We start from the raw sequence: 15,713 nt of genomic DNA on the forward strand, positions 1-15,713 counted from the left end.
GTTAATGTAAAGAGGGTAGCATTCCATATAAGGGATTGTTCTATATTCTTGGCGCGACAGATGTCCCTCCTCATCCGGTGAAAAGTAGAAATGAAACTCATATTCGTTCAGTTGTTCGAAAAATGCGTTAAGGGCGTCTCGATTGTTCGGAAGCAAAATAACCCGCTCGGTCCGGAAGATTGCGATCTCGAATCTGAAGTGCGTGATCTGAACAGAATAGGACTGTCCTGAATGAGAGACGGGACCAACCAAGTTCGGATTGGAACTCGGCTGCAGAGGGTCAAAGTCGGCTGGAGTCCGTCTAGGTGCGCGGACGGGAGACGGATGCTCAATTTCGCGGGAATCAGGTCCTTGGTAGAACGATTCCGATCCCGCAGTCACACCACCGTCATATACCTGTCCAGACCGGCTGGCATCCTGACTGGCAGTCTCCAGTGGGAGTAGATATCCAAAAAAGGCACAAAATACGGACTGTCGCACTAACACCGCACTAACACGTGTTGCGGCAGTTGGACGTGAGATAGACTCAAAAGAGAGCGCATAACGGTCGGCCTCGATAGAGTCGGTGAAAGGCTTACCACATCGCCGTTCTAAATCTATATCTTTGTCCTGCTCTGGTGGGAAATCGGACGGCACTGGTAACGGGATCTCGAGTGTGGCCGTCTCCAGGCCCGTGCGTAGCTAGGTCAGCAGATAGGCCCGACTTCTTGGTAAATTCCCGTAGAGCTTTCTCGTATACCGCGCGGGAAGGCCGCTGTCTATCTTCCGTAGGTGGGCACCTTTAGCGCTTGTCTTCCACTCTTGCTCCCACTAGGCGTGGATTTTGCTACGGACGAATGCGTTTTCTCTCGATAGTAGCGGTCGAAAAGGATGGGTTTTACCCGGCTGCACTGCTTCCTTCGCTAGGCGATCCGCTGCATCTTTCCCGACGTTCTCACAATATCCTGGCACCCACTGAAGGCGGAGCTTGACATTCGCTGCCTATGTGTGTGTACAGGAGATTTCGAAAACAGATTACCCCAGACACACACTCGCTCTCCTTCCCGAAGACTCGCTGATGGGCTAGGCCTAGATCGCCATACCCCATAGCCAATCACATCAAGAAAATCCCTCCGCAGAAAACCAATCCCAGCCATATTTGGACTAGCGCCAGCCACGCGGGGCTTACAAAGAAAGCGTGGGTGTCTCTGTTTTTGAAATCACCTGTATATGTGTGTGCATGGGGTTCGTTCCTCTGACCACTTGTCAAAGTTGATTTATCCGATTAGGCCTGTAGACGAACCCGCACCTAGCCTACTGGGCTATGGTTCACAATTCAACTGTTGAAACGACATGTACGCTACTGCAACTATTTAAGCTACGCCCCTTGCCCCTCTATCGGAATGTACTAATAGCTTCACTAGGACAATGGGCCTTCCATGCGCCCACCGAATCGCGCGGTTACTAGATTCGAAGCAGCCAATTCCATTATCCGCTATTCATCCATTTTGGAGGCAAAATCTAGGAGTAGAGGACCAATCTACCTATCTACCACTCCTAGAACCTCGATTGCCTATACCAAAGGCCAAAAGATCAGAAGGAAGTGGGAATAACAGTGTAGTTGCAACCGGCAGGAAAAAAGCACCATCAAAGTGCTCAAACTGTGGGGAAATTGGGCATACAATTCGGTCATGTAAAGTATAATGAATTTAATCACTCTATATGCCAACTCGAGGCATCTTAACCATAATAAATTGATTAAAATAGTTATCAATTCAATTACCATGGTGTGTGGTGGTGGTGAGATTACATAATAACAGATATTGTATAATGGGGTGAGGTTGACTGGATTATTTGATCGGGATGCCAGACCAAGGCGGGAAACCTACCCCGTTCAAGAATTTTCACGGAATTGTTTCGCTAATGTTGATCAACCATCGGCAGAGCTACACGGGATTAACATTGCAGATTCTTTCTTAAGAAACGAATTGGCTGCGTTTCAACGCAGAATCACCGGTCCCTGCCTGGGGCCTAGCACCGGCTTGGGGAGGGGTTGTCAGGGGTAGCTCTAGCGCTGCCCCAAAACTAAGCGACCCCAAATGCCCATGCCCTTCGCACAAAGGCGGATTGGGGCGACGAAGAGGCATTGGCTTTACCAACGCTTGGAACTGAAATGTACTATACCGCTTTAGGAATAATACGGATAAATTGGACTAGCCCTTTATGGCCTAGTGCAGGTCTGTCAGAGCCTTCAAGGCCGGATACGGACCTTACAATACAATACATTCAAATCAGCGCGTGCCTGGGAATATTGATATTATTGGCTAATCCATATTCCTTTTAAAGACTAGTGCATATTTATTATCTATCCTCTCAAAAAGCTGATGATTATCGTTAAGCCGTAAACTGTTATTCTCCTTTTTAGACTATGTCGTCCAGTGTACTCCGTAATCGGACACCGAATACACGCGAACACACCTGCACTATCCGAACTCCACTGCAGCTTACGTGTGCGTCTCTTTCGAGATGTTAAAGGCTCCGCCTCCGGCGTCAGCTTCTGCTATGTGTTGAATTCTATGGACATCAACATTTACGTGTAAAAATCCGTGGCAGTTAATCCAGGGTCAAAATATTGAAGCCCAGTTGCTTGAAACAATCGACATGGCTTCTTCACCTATCACAGACGTAGCCATCATTGGTTGCGGTCTCTCGGTGAGTAAAACAAGAAGAAGAAGAGAAGGAAAAGAAGACCAGCGGCTTATTTCTCACCCCAGGGTCTCTGCGTTGCTCTCGTCCTCAGATCCTACTCGATTCCATGTACTATCTATGAAAAGCGCAGCACACATCGTCAGGGAGGTTCCATCAGCCTTTTTCCCAACAGTCTGCGAATCCTCGACTCACTAGGAGTATATCAGACTATCCGTGCCCATGGCTTTCCTCTTTCTACCTCTATCATCAAGGACGAGTCATTTCAAACCATCCGCACTGTCCAAGTCTGCGATGAGGCCCGCTACGGTTATCCACTGCTTCGTATCGCGCGCGACGCGATCCTCGACGTTCTCGTTGCAGCTGCACGGGAGCGTGGTGTGGAGATCTACTTTGACCACCGTTTCGTTTCCATCGTTCCGTCCGCAGACGACGCACCCCCGTCGGAACCGATCACCCTCACCTTTACCAACGCCGCTCCCCGGTCTGCAGCCCTCGTCGTCGGTGCGGATGGCCTGCGCTCTCGGGTTCGCAGTGTGACGCCGTCGTTCAAGTCCGCCGATCCACAGTATGTCGGCCAGGCTCTGATTGCCTGGTCTGTACCGTACGCACAGCTGCGGTATCCGGTGCCTCTCTCCGAGGTACCATTGGGTATGGCAATGATAGTGCGACGAGGCATGGTGCTCTTCGTCCCCGACGATCCCAGCGGGAAAAGCGTGCGCGTAGCGGTGCAATTGGCGCTCACGCACCGAGAATTTCTGGCGTGGAAAACCCTCGGCGGACAACGCGACAAGTTACTCGATATTCTGCGGAATGGCGGAGAGCAAGGGGAAAAGGCCGCAGACTGGGAATGGCCGGACTTGGTCGCATCCGCCATCGAGATCGCAGAGAAGGACCATGATAGTATCCCTATATTTCTATGGCCGTATTTCACCATTCCAACTATGGAGACGTGGGTTGCGAAAACAGACAAGGCCGTGTTACTAGGAGATGCAGCGCATGTCTTTCCGCCCACGGGCGCGCAAGGTGCCGGAATGGCCATCGAGGACGCTCATGGGCTGGGAATGGCGCTGGCTGAAGCAATGACAGGGACAACAGATATCAGCCTGGCTCTGGCACAGTGGCAGTCCTGGCGGAGGCAACGGGTGCAGCAGGTGACGGAATTCTCATCCCAGGTGAACAAAAGCCGCGTAGCGCTGGCCAGTTCAGGTCAAGACAGGGGCAAAGCCCCGGCGGAACAGGGATTCCGTGATGATATGGACTGGCTGTATGGGTGGCGGTCAGCAGAACAGTGGTCACTCTGGAAGCAGCAGCAGGAGGATAAGTCCTAGACTATCCTTACCTCGCATTTACAGCAACAAAGTCATGAATCTAGAATTCAACATTCAATTACAGTAACTCGGCGGGGGTGTTTTCCAACTAGACTGAGAATGAACATCTATCTACATGAATCAATTGACCTTTGCTTTGGAAGCATAAACACTGTCCACTTAACTGTGTACACAGAACCTAGCTGGTGATTCCAACAGATAAAGTTATGACAATTACAGCTAACAACGCGTCTAATAACGACACCCTATACCGATATCTTTACCAAGGCTGTCTCAGCGGTATAATAAATACCTGGCCGAGACTATCATCCGAGAAGGGACGGTAAAATTTACCTAGAACTCCTAAATCTGTTGCTTTGCTTATGTCTTGAATTTGGTTATGAAAACTATATTAAGGTCTCTACGCGCCAGCTCGCATAAGGAAGCCTATAATCTTATTCTTAATATTGCTACGAGGAGCTAGAAGACGATCAACGCTCCTACTTCACCTATTGTAAAGCTTCGACTACTTCTCATTTGGATTGCGCGATCTCCTTAGCGAATACAGAAGTGGGATAACCGACCTAGCTGTACTAAAGCTATCAACTACGATCTTGACACTCGATGGAACTCTATATTTGTCATGATTAAGAGAGCTAAAGAGTATCGCCAGCAGCTCGAAGATACAGTCAACGATGAGCCAGATATTGAAGCTTTACGTCTCATACCTATCGACTAGAGAGACAGCTCTCTAATATCAAGAAAATCTTGGCTCCCTTTAACGAATTTACCGAGTACGTCTCTCGAGAGAGCCGTTCAATTTATATAGCGGCGCGTATGTTTGAAGAGCTCCGCTCTATACTTATCGCTATGAAAGAACGACGAGGCGAGTGCCAGAAGGTTTCGCTGGCAACAACTGTTCGTGTTTCCGATAGAATCTCACTCCTGGAGCAGTACCATAACTACGTCAAAGACAACGACATATACTATATCGCGAGCCTTCTGGACCCTCGAATCAAGACCAAGTGGCTCAAAACGCTACCAGATGGAGAGAAGATTATCGACCGAATCAAAGCATTCCTGAAGGGACCATATCCCGCCCCAAAACAGCCTGGATCGACTGCTCCAGGCACCAGTTACAAGAGCTTCGAATATCGATTTCTGGAGGACTTTCAGCCTACTCAGTATAACGTTGCTAAGTCTTATATCGACCGGTATTTTGATACTCCTACAATCAGTATTGGTTTTGAAACATACCAGAGCCAGACTGAGTTTATGCGGAACTGGTGGAAGGCCAACAGGCTTGAATTTACCTGTATGGCTAAAGTGGCACACGATCACCTTGCTATACCAGCAGCAGAGGTAGATATCGAGAGATTATTCAATGGCGGGAGAGATTTATTGGGAATACGACGTTTCTCTATGAAAGGCAAGACTCTTGGGACCCTAATCAGGCTGAAAGATGCTGTACGTTGGAAGGCTGAATAGTTGGTGTCTTTTGGCATACATATGCTCTCTGAATACAAAATTATGGATCGTACTAACAGAGCCCTTCTATATGCGACTCCAATGGATGCAGTTGTCACTGTTGGTGAGGTCTTCTTGTAGGGACTGGACATCTCGAAAACTCATCTCAAAAGTCTGGTTATTCTAAGAAAGCTAGATATTGGTTCGCGAACCTGTTCGAAATTCGCGATTTATGACAAGTCGAATCTCCCATAGATTCGAAGCTCGAAAACCAAGGTTCGAATTCGATTCGATTCGTCCGAATTCGCGAATTTCGAACAATTCAAAAATTCTTGCGGAGCGGTAGAACTGGCTAAAATGATTCAAAATTCCAATGATTTATTTTCGGTTTTTGAAGCTACAATGTCTGAGAATACTTCTCAAGAATAAAATCCTTTTTTTTATAGATACTACATGTAGTAGGCCATAAAAATGCCATTTTTTTGATATAGTGAGAAATTTGTTTGAGGTGACGCAAGTGGCGCACACCAACAACGGAACGGTTACCCATTGTGCAGCATTTTTGCCTTTGCGCTTCAAGATCATCAAAAAACAGGTGACATTTTGTCATGATGCTTGACATGACAAAATGTCATCATCGATTTATGGAACCCACATATGACAACTAATTTCCATCTGATTCCGAAAGATAACGGTTCTCTATTACTTATGATATAAAAGCGACAAGTTCATGCACAAATGTGCTCCCTGACTATGAGTTCAGGACTTTTCTATGAAAAGTTACCCATCGTTTATTTTTGACATAATGAATCAAAATGAAATTGGCTTGATTCCGCCTCCTCCAGGCATCATACCAAATTTCAACAATCCTCCATCCACAGGCTATAAGGTTATTATTACCGCAATGGTTACATGGGGACTAGCCTCAGTCCTTGTTCTTTTACGAGTTATTGTGAAACTAAGAATCACCTGTTCGTGGAAAATTGAAGATTGTATTATATTCCAATCGACTTATAAAAAAAATGCTGATATTTCAATCCAGGGTTCCTTGTTGTTGCATGGGTAAGATATAACTAAAAACCTTTATGGTGTTTTAATGCTTGTGGTCCCATAATATTAACTCCTATTAGGTCTTCGCGACCGGTCTATCATTCTTATCATATCCATGTAGGTCACTCGATTTCTGAGCTGGAATCACAACTGATTCTTGAGAGTAAGATGTCTACCATAGTGGTCTTGGTCGAGATGCTTGGAATATTACTTTTTCAACATTTAACCCAAGCTTTCTTCAGGTAATATTCTCATTTTAATCATGATTTACTCAAGGAATGAAACTAATATTTAATTGAATTAGTCAATTATCGCATATGCAGCCCTGTATACAACATCTATATGTTTCACCAAGTTATCTATTCTTATTCTTTACATCCGACTCACCCAATACAGATCTCTTCGTCTCCTTGTTTATGCATTGATGTTTGTGGTCGTTGCGTATTCGCTGATATTAATTATCCAGATTATTTTTCGTTGCCATCCTATTCGCAAAACTTGGGATTTAACTGTCACCTACGGCTCTTGTCTTTCAATTGTAACGATTGGCCTTGTTAATGGATTTATTAATACTATAACCGATGGGTTCTTGTTACTTTTGCCCATTTTCATTGTGCGAGGGATGCTTATGCCTATGCGGCAGAAGCTTTTAATTGCTTTTATACTTATGACAAGTTCCTTGTGAGTATAAAAATTTATTAGCTTAACTGAAGATCTTTAACTAATAATTTCTTCATAGCATTTTCATTATCAGTATCATACGGCTGGCGGAAACCTTTAGTAGCCTCAGCCTCACTAACCCTACAAAAAACTATGTAAGAGCAACTCTTTATGGGTAAGAAGGATACAATTCCCCTTGCTTTCTATCTCTCTCCTGTTCTTTCTTTGATTACTGACACAAGCTTTCTAGACTCCTTGAGGCAAACGTAGCGGTTTTTTGTGCCTGTTTGCCATACATGAAGCCACTGTTGATAAAACTTTGCCCCAGATTCATAGGTGAAGAGGAGAGAAGCAGTGCGCCAGTTCCCATCATTGGACCGTCGCCGCATATAACGACCCAGATGGACGAGGCTACATGACAAAAATGTCATGGAATGTATGTTCACAGGCTGCTTTCATGTTCTGACGCTAAAACTCATAAGATACTGATATATCGGTGTTGTAGTATCCCTATATGTTCTCTGGGAAGATGTTAGGTGTAGCGAACTGTTGGATCGGCTGTTTTGGCAACCTGCCCAGTTATTTTGATTACACACTTAAATTGTATAGGATAATTGAAATGAATTCAGATTGTTGCTTGATTATCTATCCTGACTCTGCCTGGGGGCATTTTGAAATGTCGTGAAAGGAGTCGAAAATTTCGATCTTATATGATGAAAAAGGTAACGGCAACAATCAACGAAATGTGCCATAGGGGAAATGTACCGGGCATGGCTACCATAGGGCAATCTACCACAGGGCATATACTTCCACAAGCATGGCTGCCACAGGGCAAATCTACCATATGGCACATACTCCTAGGGCATGGCAGGGTAAATCTGCCAAGGTTGTGGTGTGCGCTATCAAAAGGTTACTTATCGCAAAAGCGCCCCTAGCCAAAGCGCTGTGCTAGCCGCGCTGCGCGACGCCCAGCCATCCCTGTGGGAATATGTCCCATATGGGCATCCATCCTATATGGCAGCCATCCCTTGTGGAAATATGCTAGCGTAAGGCAGCTAATGTATGTTACATTAAATCCAAGAGATCTTTATATCTACTCCTTGGACTTTGTTAAATCTATCTCTTTAATAAAGTCACTCTTAAAAATTGGGCCTGCTGATATCCTTTCATTGTCATTTTCTGCCATCTTCGACGTATCTATTATGCAATACAACGTGTCGGTGAGCGTGGTCGGTGTTGTATTTGACGTCGAGAGCGTCCGTATGTTGCTCGGGTGACTGAGTGGAGGAGTACGGACGACATCTGCATAGGACGGGGAACCAGTGGGAACGGAAGGGCTGATGGCATCGCGCAGGGATTGAATCTCGCGGAGGATCTCATCGTGGCTGTTCTGAGCGCATGCCTCGGCGTGGGATTGCGGTGTCGGGGGTCTTGGCCTGTTAATCCTGCTTCACGTACGATACTGTAATTTGAGATTTAACACCATCGATTGATGCTTTGAACGTGAGTGGGAGGGGCAATCTAGAGGCTGTTCTACGTCATTCTGTGGTCTTAAACTCTAACCAAGATGGCTAGATCAGCCACAGAATAGCTATTCCGGGATCAGGAGGCACGGTACGATATTGGCCAACAAATATCAACAACCCCACCTATCCTTGTGGGGTTGGCTCGCCGATCAGTCTGGCCGAAAGTGCTGGAGCGACGGAGGACGCTCTTTTAAAGATGCAAGAAATTGGAACGTCCTCTCGCATTGCATTCACCAAGAGCATAGATCATAACGAAGAGTATATTGATTCCTTGATCTCTAAAGTCGACAATGATAGTACGTGAGACGCTCGACTTGGCTATGTACGCGCACTTACTGTGATTCCAGTCCTCCAGGCTCATCTCGCAAGTCAAGACGGCAATGCAAGAGAAACCCCGTTACGAACCAGCTCCTCGGATTTACGGACGCCTCCAGCTTCGCCACCAAAACCGCGTGGGTCCTATCGGATTTTCAATGCTCAGAAGAGGGACTATGCAAATCTAGCTCGGGCAGAACCAAGGAAGAGAAGAAAGCGGCAGATTCTACAGCGTTCAAAAAACGTGCTGATGAACCTTCGCTCGGTCGTACTGCTGCTGAAGGAACGATCGAGGAGGGTTGTCAGTGTTCCAATCAAGAGGTAGGCCACTCCTGTCCTCTGAATACATTTGTCTATACACTTAGTCTGAGGTTTACCTTCCTTTAATCTAGCCCTTGCCTGGCGACGATCATGTGAAAGGTTCTCGCCCTTTGAATCTCCCGGCCAACGATTTCTCGTCCTACCAGCCAGACACCTCGTTTACAATGAAAGCAATGGCCTCAATATTGTTTGAATGTTTTGTGGTTAATTTGGGGATCTCACGATATGGTCATCGAACCTCCATGGGCCCAACAACGACCGATCCCGATAAGATCCGGAAATATGTCGATGAGATTGCAGAGTATAGTTAGGAGAAAGCAGTCAGTATCATTCAAAGGGACAATGCTCTGGCAATAGGCAAGGGTTTGCAACATCGGCACAACGAAACAATCTTCTGGAAAATCATTCTCAAGGGTGCTGCGCTGATCGATCATACAAAGCTGCCGTCCGCGAAAGGCCCGGCTGACGGATTCACCGTAGCGGAAAAAGCTGCGACCCGAAAATTCATGGAAGACGCTGGATACGGATTGAGTGCCCAAAACCAGCGACACTGTCGCAATTTTTGGAAAAACCTATTCAAAATGCGTGAAGTCCGAATTGAAAAATCCCTCTACTACCGCACCAAGGAATTCGACAGTTACTGCAAGGGGTATCCGAAGACCTCAGAAATCTCCCTCGTTGATGCAATTCTGAAGTGGCAGACCGAATACAGACCCCATATTGAACAACTAGAAACACGGGCTCTCAGGCTCGGGAAAGGCGACTATGCGCGCCTGTGTGATCTTGAAAATCCTCAGGTGGTAGAGAGGTTGAAAGTTCGGGAGTCAAATCCACGGGTTCACGGTGTCCAAGTCTCCTTTTCCTGCAGTCCCCTGAGCCCATTCTGAGATGAACAACTGCTACGAGTACAGACAGTTAGGATATGCTGTCTATACAGAGCGATACTAATTTGAGGTTCACTTTCCTGCCCGGCCCATCTCTAAAACACGTTGGAATATCAACTCATTGGGACCAAGACATGAGATGACGTCATTCAACCTTATTGGTGGTGATCACCGCGGATGGTGATAATAGAACACGGGCTACACCCTGCGGTATCATCGAAGTCCTCAGTGATTTGCTAAGAAAGAAAAGTCATAACGTAGTTCACGGGTCAACCGGACACACGGTTAACCCGGACACCCGTTACGCCATAGTAAATGCGGTTTTTCACAACTTCACATTTCACCCCCTAATGCTAAGCGTATAGTCCAAACCTATCTTAGGAAAGGAAAGGTGGATTAAATATGTTGAAAATCTAGACTATAGCTTCGCTGAAGGATTTTCTCCGAGTGATATCGTCTATATAGTAACTAGATTATCGCTGATTTATTCCGGGATTCCTTAAGGCTATTATTACGCTAGCTCTTTAATTATATTTTTGGACCGGAGCAAGAATTAGAGCTTTTATACTAGTGTATAAGGATAAAGACGAAAGGGGCCTAAGATATAAGGTGAGTATAGTTTAGCGTTACGGTTATGCTAGGCTAATTCTTGTCTAGTATATCGAGCTAGTTTTATTTCTATCCTGTGCCCCCTAAGTACGGACGATCTTCTCTAACTTAGGCCAACATCGTCTACAGGCGGGTTACGAGAAAGAGATAAATAAAGAGCGGTAAATAAAGTTTGCTAATGGCTTAAAGATTTTATAATGAAGAATAATTAATGCATATATCTCTGATTAGAAGGCAGAGGGGTTTGTATTTCTGGATAACAAAGGGAGTGACAGTGGCCGCCAGATAGGGGGATCGATTGGAGTGATTCAGGATAGGTTGATCGTCTGATAAAACGAGTCAAGAATGAATCCTCAATTCCAGCGGCACATAGTGACACCTAACTTGTTTAATTTACAAGTAGCATCGAAGCTGCCGATCTCCCATTTTCAAGTGTGCCAATAAGAACAAGAAGGACATAGTCCTTGGGAACTGTTGCAATGGTCGGATAGCGGTCACTAATATGCGGCCTTGAGACCACCTCTTCCCAGGTCCATTGTCCATCTGGGGTAGACAGAACACCATGTTCCTTCCCGTCAACAAATACCTGGAGTGAGAGAACTTTGATTTCGGGGTCATTAGATCGTAACGTTCCGGCCAATGAAACACGATACACATGTGACTCTGAGACTTCGACCTTCTTCCAAGTGGCTGATGATATCGTCAACTGCGGCTTCGCCATGGTAGATTTTCCATGGTAAGAGTTTGACAATGAAATTTGATCGGACGGGATTGGAGGCGTCAGCCCAGGAGCAGTTCGGGCTCGAGAAGCTGTTTCATAAGCATATGCATATCGGAGGAGGTCATTGTCTGCATGAGATTTGGAGGCAAAGGTTATTCCAACCGGCATTTTCTGGTCTTCCAAAGTACCCATGGGCAGCGTGATGCAGGGAACTCCGACATGTTTGAGAGCACGACCTCCATTGGAATATTTGACGCCATCCTGCAGAGCATGGAGCATCGAATTAGGATCTTCATCGGCGTTTGCATATGGCACATCACCATTGGTCGGGAAAGCAAGCATGTCAAACCCATTGGAGTCCATCCAGCTCTCGAGCTCTACTTTCCGCATATTTTCCAGCGCGTGCACTGCAACCTCAACGCCTGGAAGTTCAAGAAGTGTGTGTTTTCTGTCTCTGAGAGAATCAATCATACCAGAGTAACGAACTTGGTTTTGCTGTTCAGTATATCTCGAAGGATCGTCCATGGGCGAGATTCGTGGATGAATGATCTGCGGATCAGCCACCAGAAGATTCGGGTATTTTGAGTCGCTATTTTGGCGAAGAAAGTCGTCCCATGCCATGGCAATCATTTGACATCGCTCAATATCTGTCCACTCCTTCGAAATTCCGGGTACATTGCAGCTTTGACCAGGGAAATCTTCTTTCACATATTTCTCGAGAAGAGGAAAGTCTGTCTCGACAATCGTAGCCCCCAAGGATTCAAGGACAGTTCGAGCTTTCCCCCACAGATTTTGCACTGGCGCAATACAGACGTGAAATGGCTTGGCAGATTTTATCCCGAGAAAACATCTAGGGACGGCAATGCGCTTTCCATGGAGCGCATATGGGTCCTTCAGGAGTTGGTAATCATCAGGACGAATTTCGGATGCTTTGGGAATTGTCACAAATGGTTGATTTCGCCAAAAGTCAATTCCTAGATGTGCATCTGAATCGTCTGCAATAATGACGTTGAGGACATGGAACAAGTCTTCCATTGAGCGCGTATGGGGAACAATCACATCGCATGTTGGGTAGAGCGGCCACTGCCCTCTGTTTGAGATTACACCTCGTGATGGGGAGTAACCGATCAGAGCATTATTGGAAGCAGGTGCGCGTCCTGAAGAGACAGTCTCTCCTGCAAAGCCAAAGGCGGCAAAACTTGCTGCAGTCGATGTACCACAGCCGTTGGAAGAGCCCGATGCATAAGCCGTCGTAGAGTAGTCAGAATTGTAAGGACTCTCTGCTCTTCCGTAAAGCCCGCGTTGACTTCCACCATCAGCCATAGCTGGCATATTTGTCTTGCCAAGTATAACAGCACCAGAGTCTCGTAGAAGCGAGACAATTGCTGCATCTTCGGAGGCAACAAGGTCAGCAAATGCCGGCGAACCTGCTGCAACTGTCATGCCCTTGATCATGAAACTGTCTTTGACTGTGAAAGGGATGCCTTCCAAGGGTCTTGGTCTCTGACCACTGGCTCTGTAGTCGTCTGATTTCTGTGCCTCCTCAAAGGCATTCGGGTTAAGAACGCAGATCGAGTTTAAAGATGGCCCTCGGGTGTCGTAGTGGGCAATTCGATGAAGGTAAAGCGACACGAGTTGAACACTTGTAATGGCTCTGATTTCGAGGGCATATAGAAGGTCTTGGATGCTAGCCTCAACAAGGTTCAGATTCTTTGGTGGCAATGGCATGTCGAGCGGGGGCATTTTGAAGCCGATCTTCGAAGTGAGAACTTGATTAAAGAATGTAATCGAGAAAAAGGAATTTAATGAGGTATTAAAGCCAATTAGTGAGAATTTGTCCCTTTTTATGTTCAAATGACGCTGGAGACACATTTATTTACGCAGCAATAGTTATACTAGCCATACCGATCGCTGATTGGCCGTGAAGCTCACTCGGGTCGACTTGCAATTTCGCGGCTCGACTTTCCCAGACTCTTTCACCAGACGGACCTTGCCTTGTCGTGAGTTTGGGAGACAATATCCGTGCCTTATCCGTGCCTTTCTGCCCACCCCGACCGCTCCACTCGTTAGCGGAGAGCTTCGCGACTTTGGGTTTCTAAATCAAAATGGCGTGGATGCCCATTTCAGCCATTGTTTTTCTGCAATCGACTCTGACAGTCTTTTGCATTTCCCAACACTTCCTCATGATCTTCAATACAGTTCCGCTATTCCCACATCTCCCAGCTTCCCGTACTAATTCCACTATCAAATTCTCAAAGAACGGATAGGCATACGGCTGGGCCATATATCCTATCACACATAGGGCCCACACCGAACCTGTGAGAGAGTAGTGCTTCGGCTTATTTTGGAGTGCAGTAATACTCCGGGAAATCGCGCTCTGAATCTTAGGGAGGGCTAGTAACGGCCCTGATACAATCGTATGCAGCAGAACCAAGCAAGCCAAGGCGAAAATGCGAGTCACCCAGTTCGTCAGAGATTCAGTCTCTATGTATCCCTAAAGTGAAGCTGATTTTAGCATTCGATTCTCGAAATGGGAGGTGAGAGCAACATACTCTTGACAGGTCAAGATTCTGAATTCCGTTTTCGAGGCGCATCTCTATCTCTTGTCCCTTTCCAGCAAGCTCTCGTACGCTCAGTAAACCATTATTTTCCTGCTGCTCCCTCCAAATACCAAAGTTTGCTAGATCCCCAATTATAACCATAACCCAGTTATAGCAACCCATAAGGTCTGCTGTATTCAATCCCGGAGTACGAAGCCAGCTTTGGTATGGAAGTCGGGGTGGCCTTCCTGTTGATAGAGAGGCGAAAATATCGTACTATACGACAGTAACCATGAGGAACTCTAATCCTTGGTGGCATCCTATATTATATACATAAGAACCGATTGAACTTGAGTGAGCACCATAGGCGTAGGACTCGGAATTAAAGATAGCTTCTAGTAATAGTAGACTCATGACGGAGGTGACGGCATCCAAATGTAGTAGCTAGTTATGCTCTACGCCACTGAAGACCTACAGATGATTTTAGCTCTATTACACATAGACTCCAAGGTGAGGCGAGTACCTGGAAGCTAATCAACATAAAACTGCAGGCGAGAAATTCGGCTAATTGCGCGTGATCATCACGTAGCTTATCCCTATTTTTGCTCATAAGGTCGCAGAGTTCACGTAGAGCCCTAGAATAATGATCTAGAGCCTTCTGTTTCCGCTGAAATTCCTCTTCTGTGCCCAACAGTACGCTTTGGTGAAGTAAAGATAGGCTCAAAATCGCGTGGTACAAAGGCCCTCGTTTTTTCAATAACAGGAATAGCCAACCACGATTCCCTAGCCGAGATCGAGAGTCATAATATAGAAATTGCCACTAAAACACTTGGTCAAGATAATACATTAACAAGCATACCTCTTGATCATCAAGACCGTTGGAGTTTAGGCTGTTTTCACAAGTCACTACACAATCTTCAACAGCATTATTATAGGCAAGAATTTCGTCCCGTTCATTAGGGCGGTTCAGAGCTTCTAAATCACATTGTGATAGGGCCGCACTTTCCGCTGGCTATAGTAGAGATAGAGAGGACGAAAGATATAGAGGTGGGTTAACTGTACTATTCTGGGTTGCTTCAGTCGTTTCGACTACTTTATTTGTTAGGGTTTCAGATGCAGTTCGTTCCCTCTTGCTTCGGCTCCGGCGAGCGCGACTCTGCAACTTCTTAACATAACGAAAATTCTGATTAATCGCAGCTTTAATGCAGGACCGTTCCTTTTGCTCCTCTATGCCACCGTCCATCTATGCAGGCTTTGGCCCATAGCCGTAGCAATAAACGTGTCGGTCGGTGCATTCTTTGCAAGATGGTGTATCCAAGTCACACTTGCGATGTCTTACACGGCAGGTCCAGCAACCCGGATTACCTGTCGGCATGATAGTCAATAGCTGGGTGATTCATAGAAGGCAAGATTAGCTGAAGCAGAGAAACAGCAAGAAGAGAATTTCCTGGTGGGACCTTCAGATTAGGAAATTCGAGCCACCAGATTACGTAACATACCGGAGACCAGGCACTGGACACAGGGAGGTATCCTGGAAGGAGGCAATAATATAGATTAACACCGCTGCAAGTCGTATTGATACAGTTTTACAAGGCTGGCAGGCATATGAACAGTGATGATCTTTT

At 46.2% G+C, this 15,713-nt stretch overlaps 4 protein-coding genes across 4 annotated transcripts; 3 read left to right on the forward strand and 1 right to left on the reverse strand.

The window, feature by feature from the left end:
• Window positions 1-2,640: 2,640 nt before the first annotated feature.
• N7458_002479 (FAD-dependent oxidoreductase) lies at window positions 2,641-4,016 on the forward strand (the record flags this gene model as incomplete). Its single annotated transcript, XM_056905862.1, has 2 exons — window positions 2,641-2,691; window positions 2,754-4,016. 2 exons carry the CDS (start codon window positions 2,641-2,643, stop codon window positions 4,014-4,016), a joined length of 1,314 nt encoding a protein of 437 aa, XP_056769969.1.
• An 816-nt stretch (window positions 4,017-4,832) lies between these two features.
• N7458_002480 (uncharacterized protein) lies at window positions 4,833-5,483 on the forward strand (the record flags this gene model as incomplete). Its single annotated transcript, XM_056905863.1, has 1 exon — window positions 4,833-5,483. The coding sequence occupies one exon, from the start codon at window positions 4,833-4,835 to the stop codon at window positions 5,481-5,483; it is 651 nt and encodes a 216-aa protein (XP_056769970.1).
• A 3,411-nt stretch (window positions 5,484-8,894) lies between these two features.
• N7458_002481 (uncharacterized protein) lies at window positions 8,895-10,221 on the forward strand (the record flags this gene model as incomplete). Its single annotated transcript, XM_056905864.1, has 5 exons — window positions 8,895-8,994; window positions 9,054-9,150; window positions 9,202-9,334; window positions 9,406-9,640; window positions 9,692-10,221. 5 exons carry the CDS (start codon window positions 8,895-8,897, stop codon window positions 10,219-10,221), a joined length of 1,095 nt encoding a protein of 364 aa, XP_056769971.1.
• A 994-nt stretch (window positions 10,222-11,215) lies between these two features.
• N7458_002482 (uncharacterized protein) lies at window positions 11,216-13,291 on the reverse strand (the record flags this gene model as incomplete). Its single annotated transcript, XM_056905865.1, has 1 exon — window positions 11,216-13,291. One exon carries the CDS (start codon window positions 13,289-13,291, stop codon window positions 11,216-11,218), a length of 2,076 nt encoding a protein of 691 aa, XP_056769972.1.
• Window positions 13,292-15,713: the final 2,422 nt, after the last annotated feature.

Source organism: Penicillium daleae (genome assembly GCF_028827525.1).
Source record: "Penicillium daleae strain IBT 16125 chromosome Unknown utg000002l_segment0_segment0, whole genome shotgun sequence".
Lineage (NCBI taxonomy): Eukaryota > Fungi > Ascomycota > Eurotiomycetes > Eurotiales > Aspergillaceae > Penicillium > Penicillium daleae.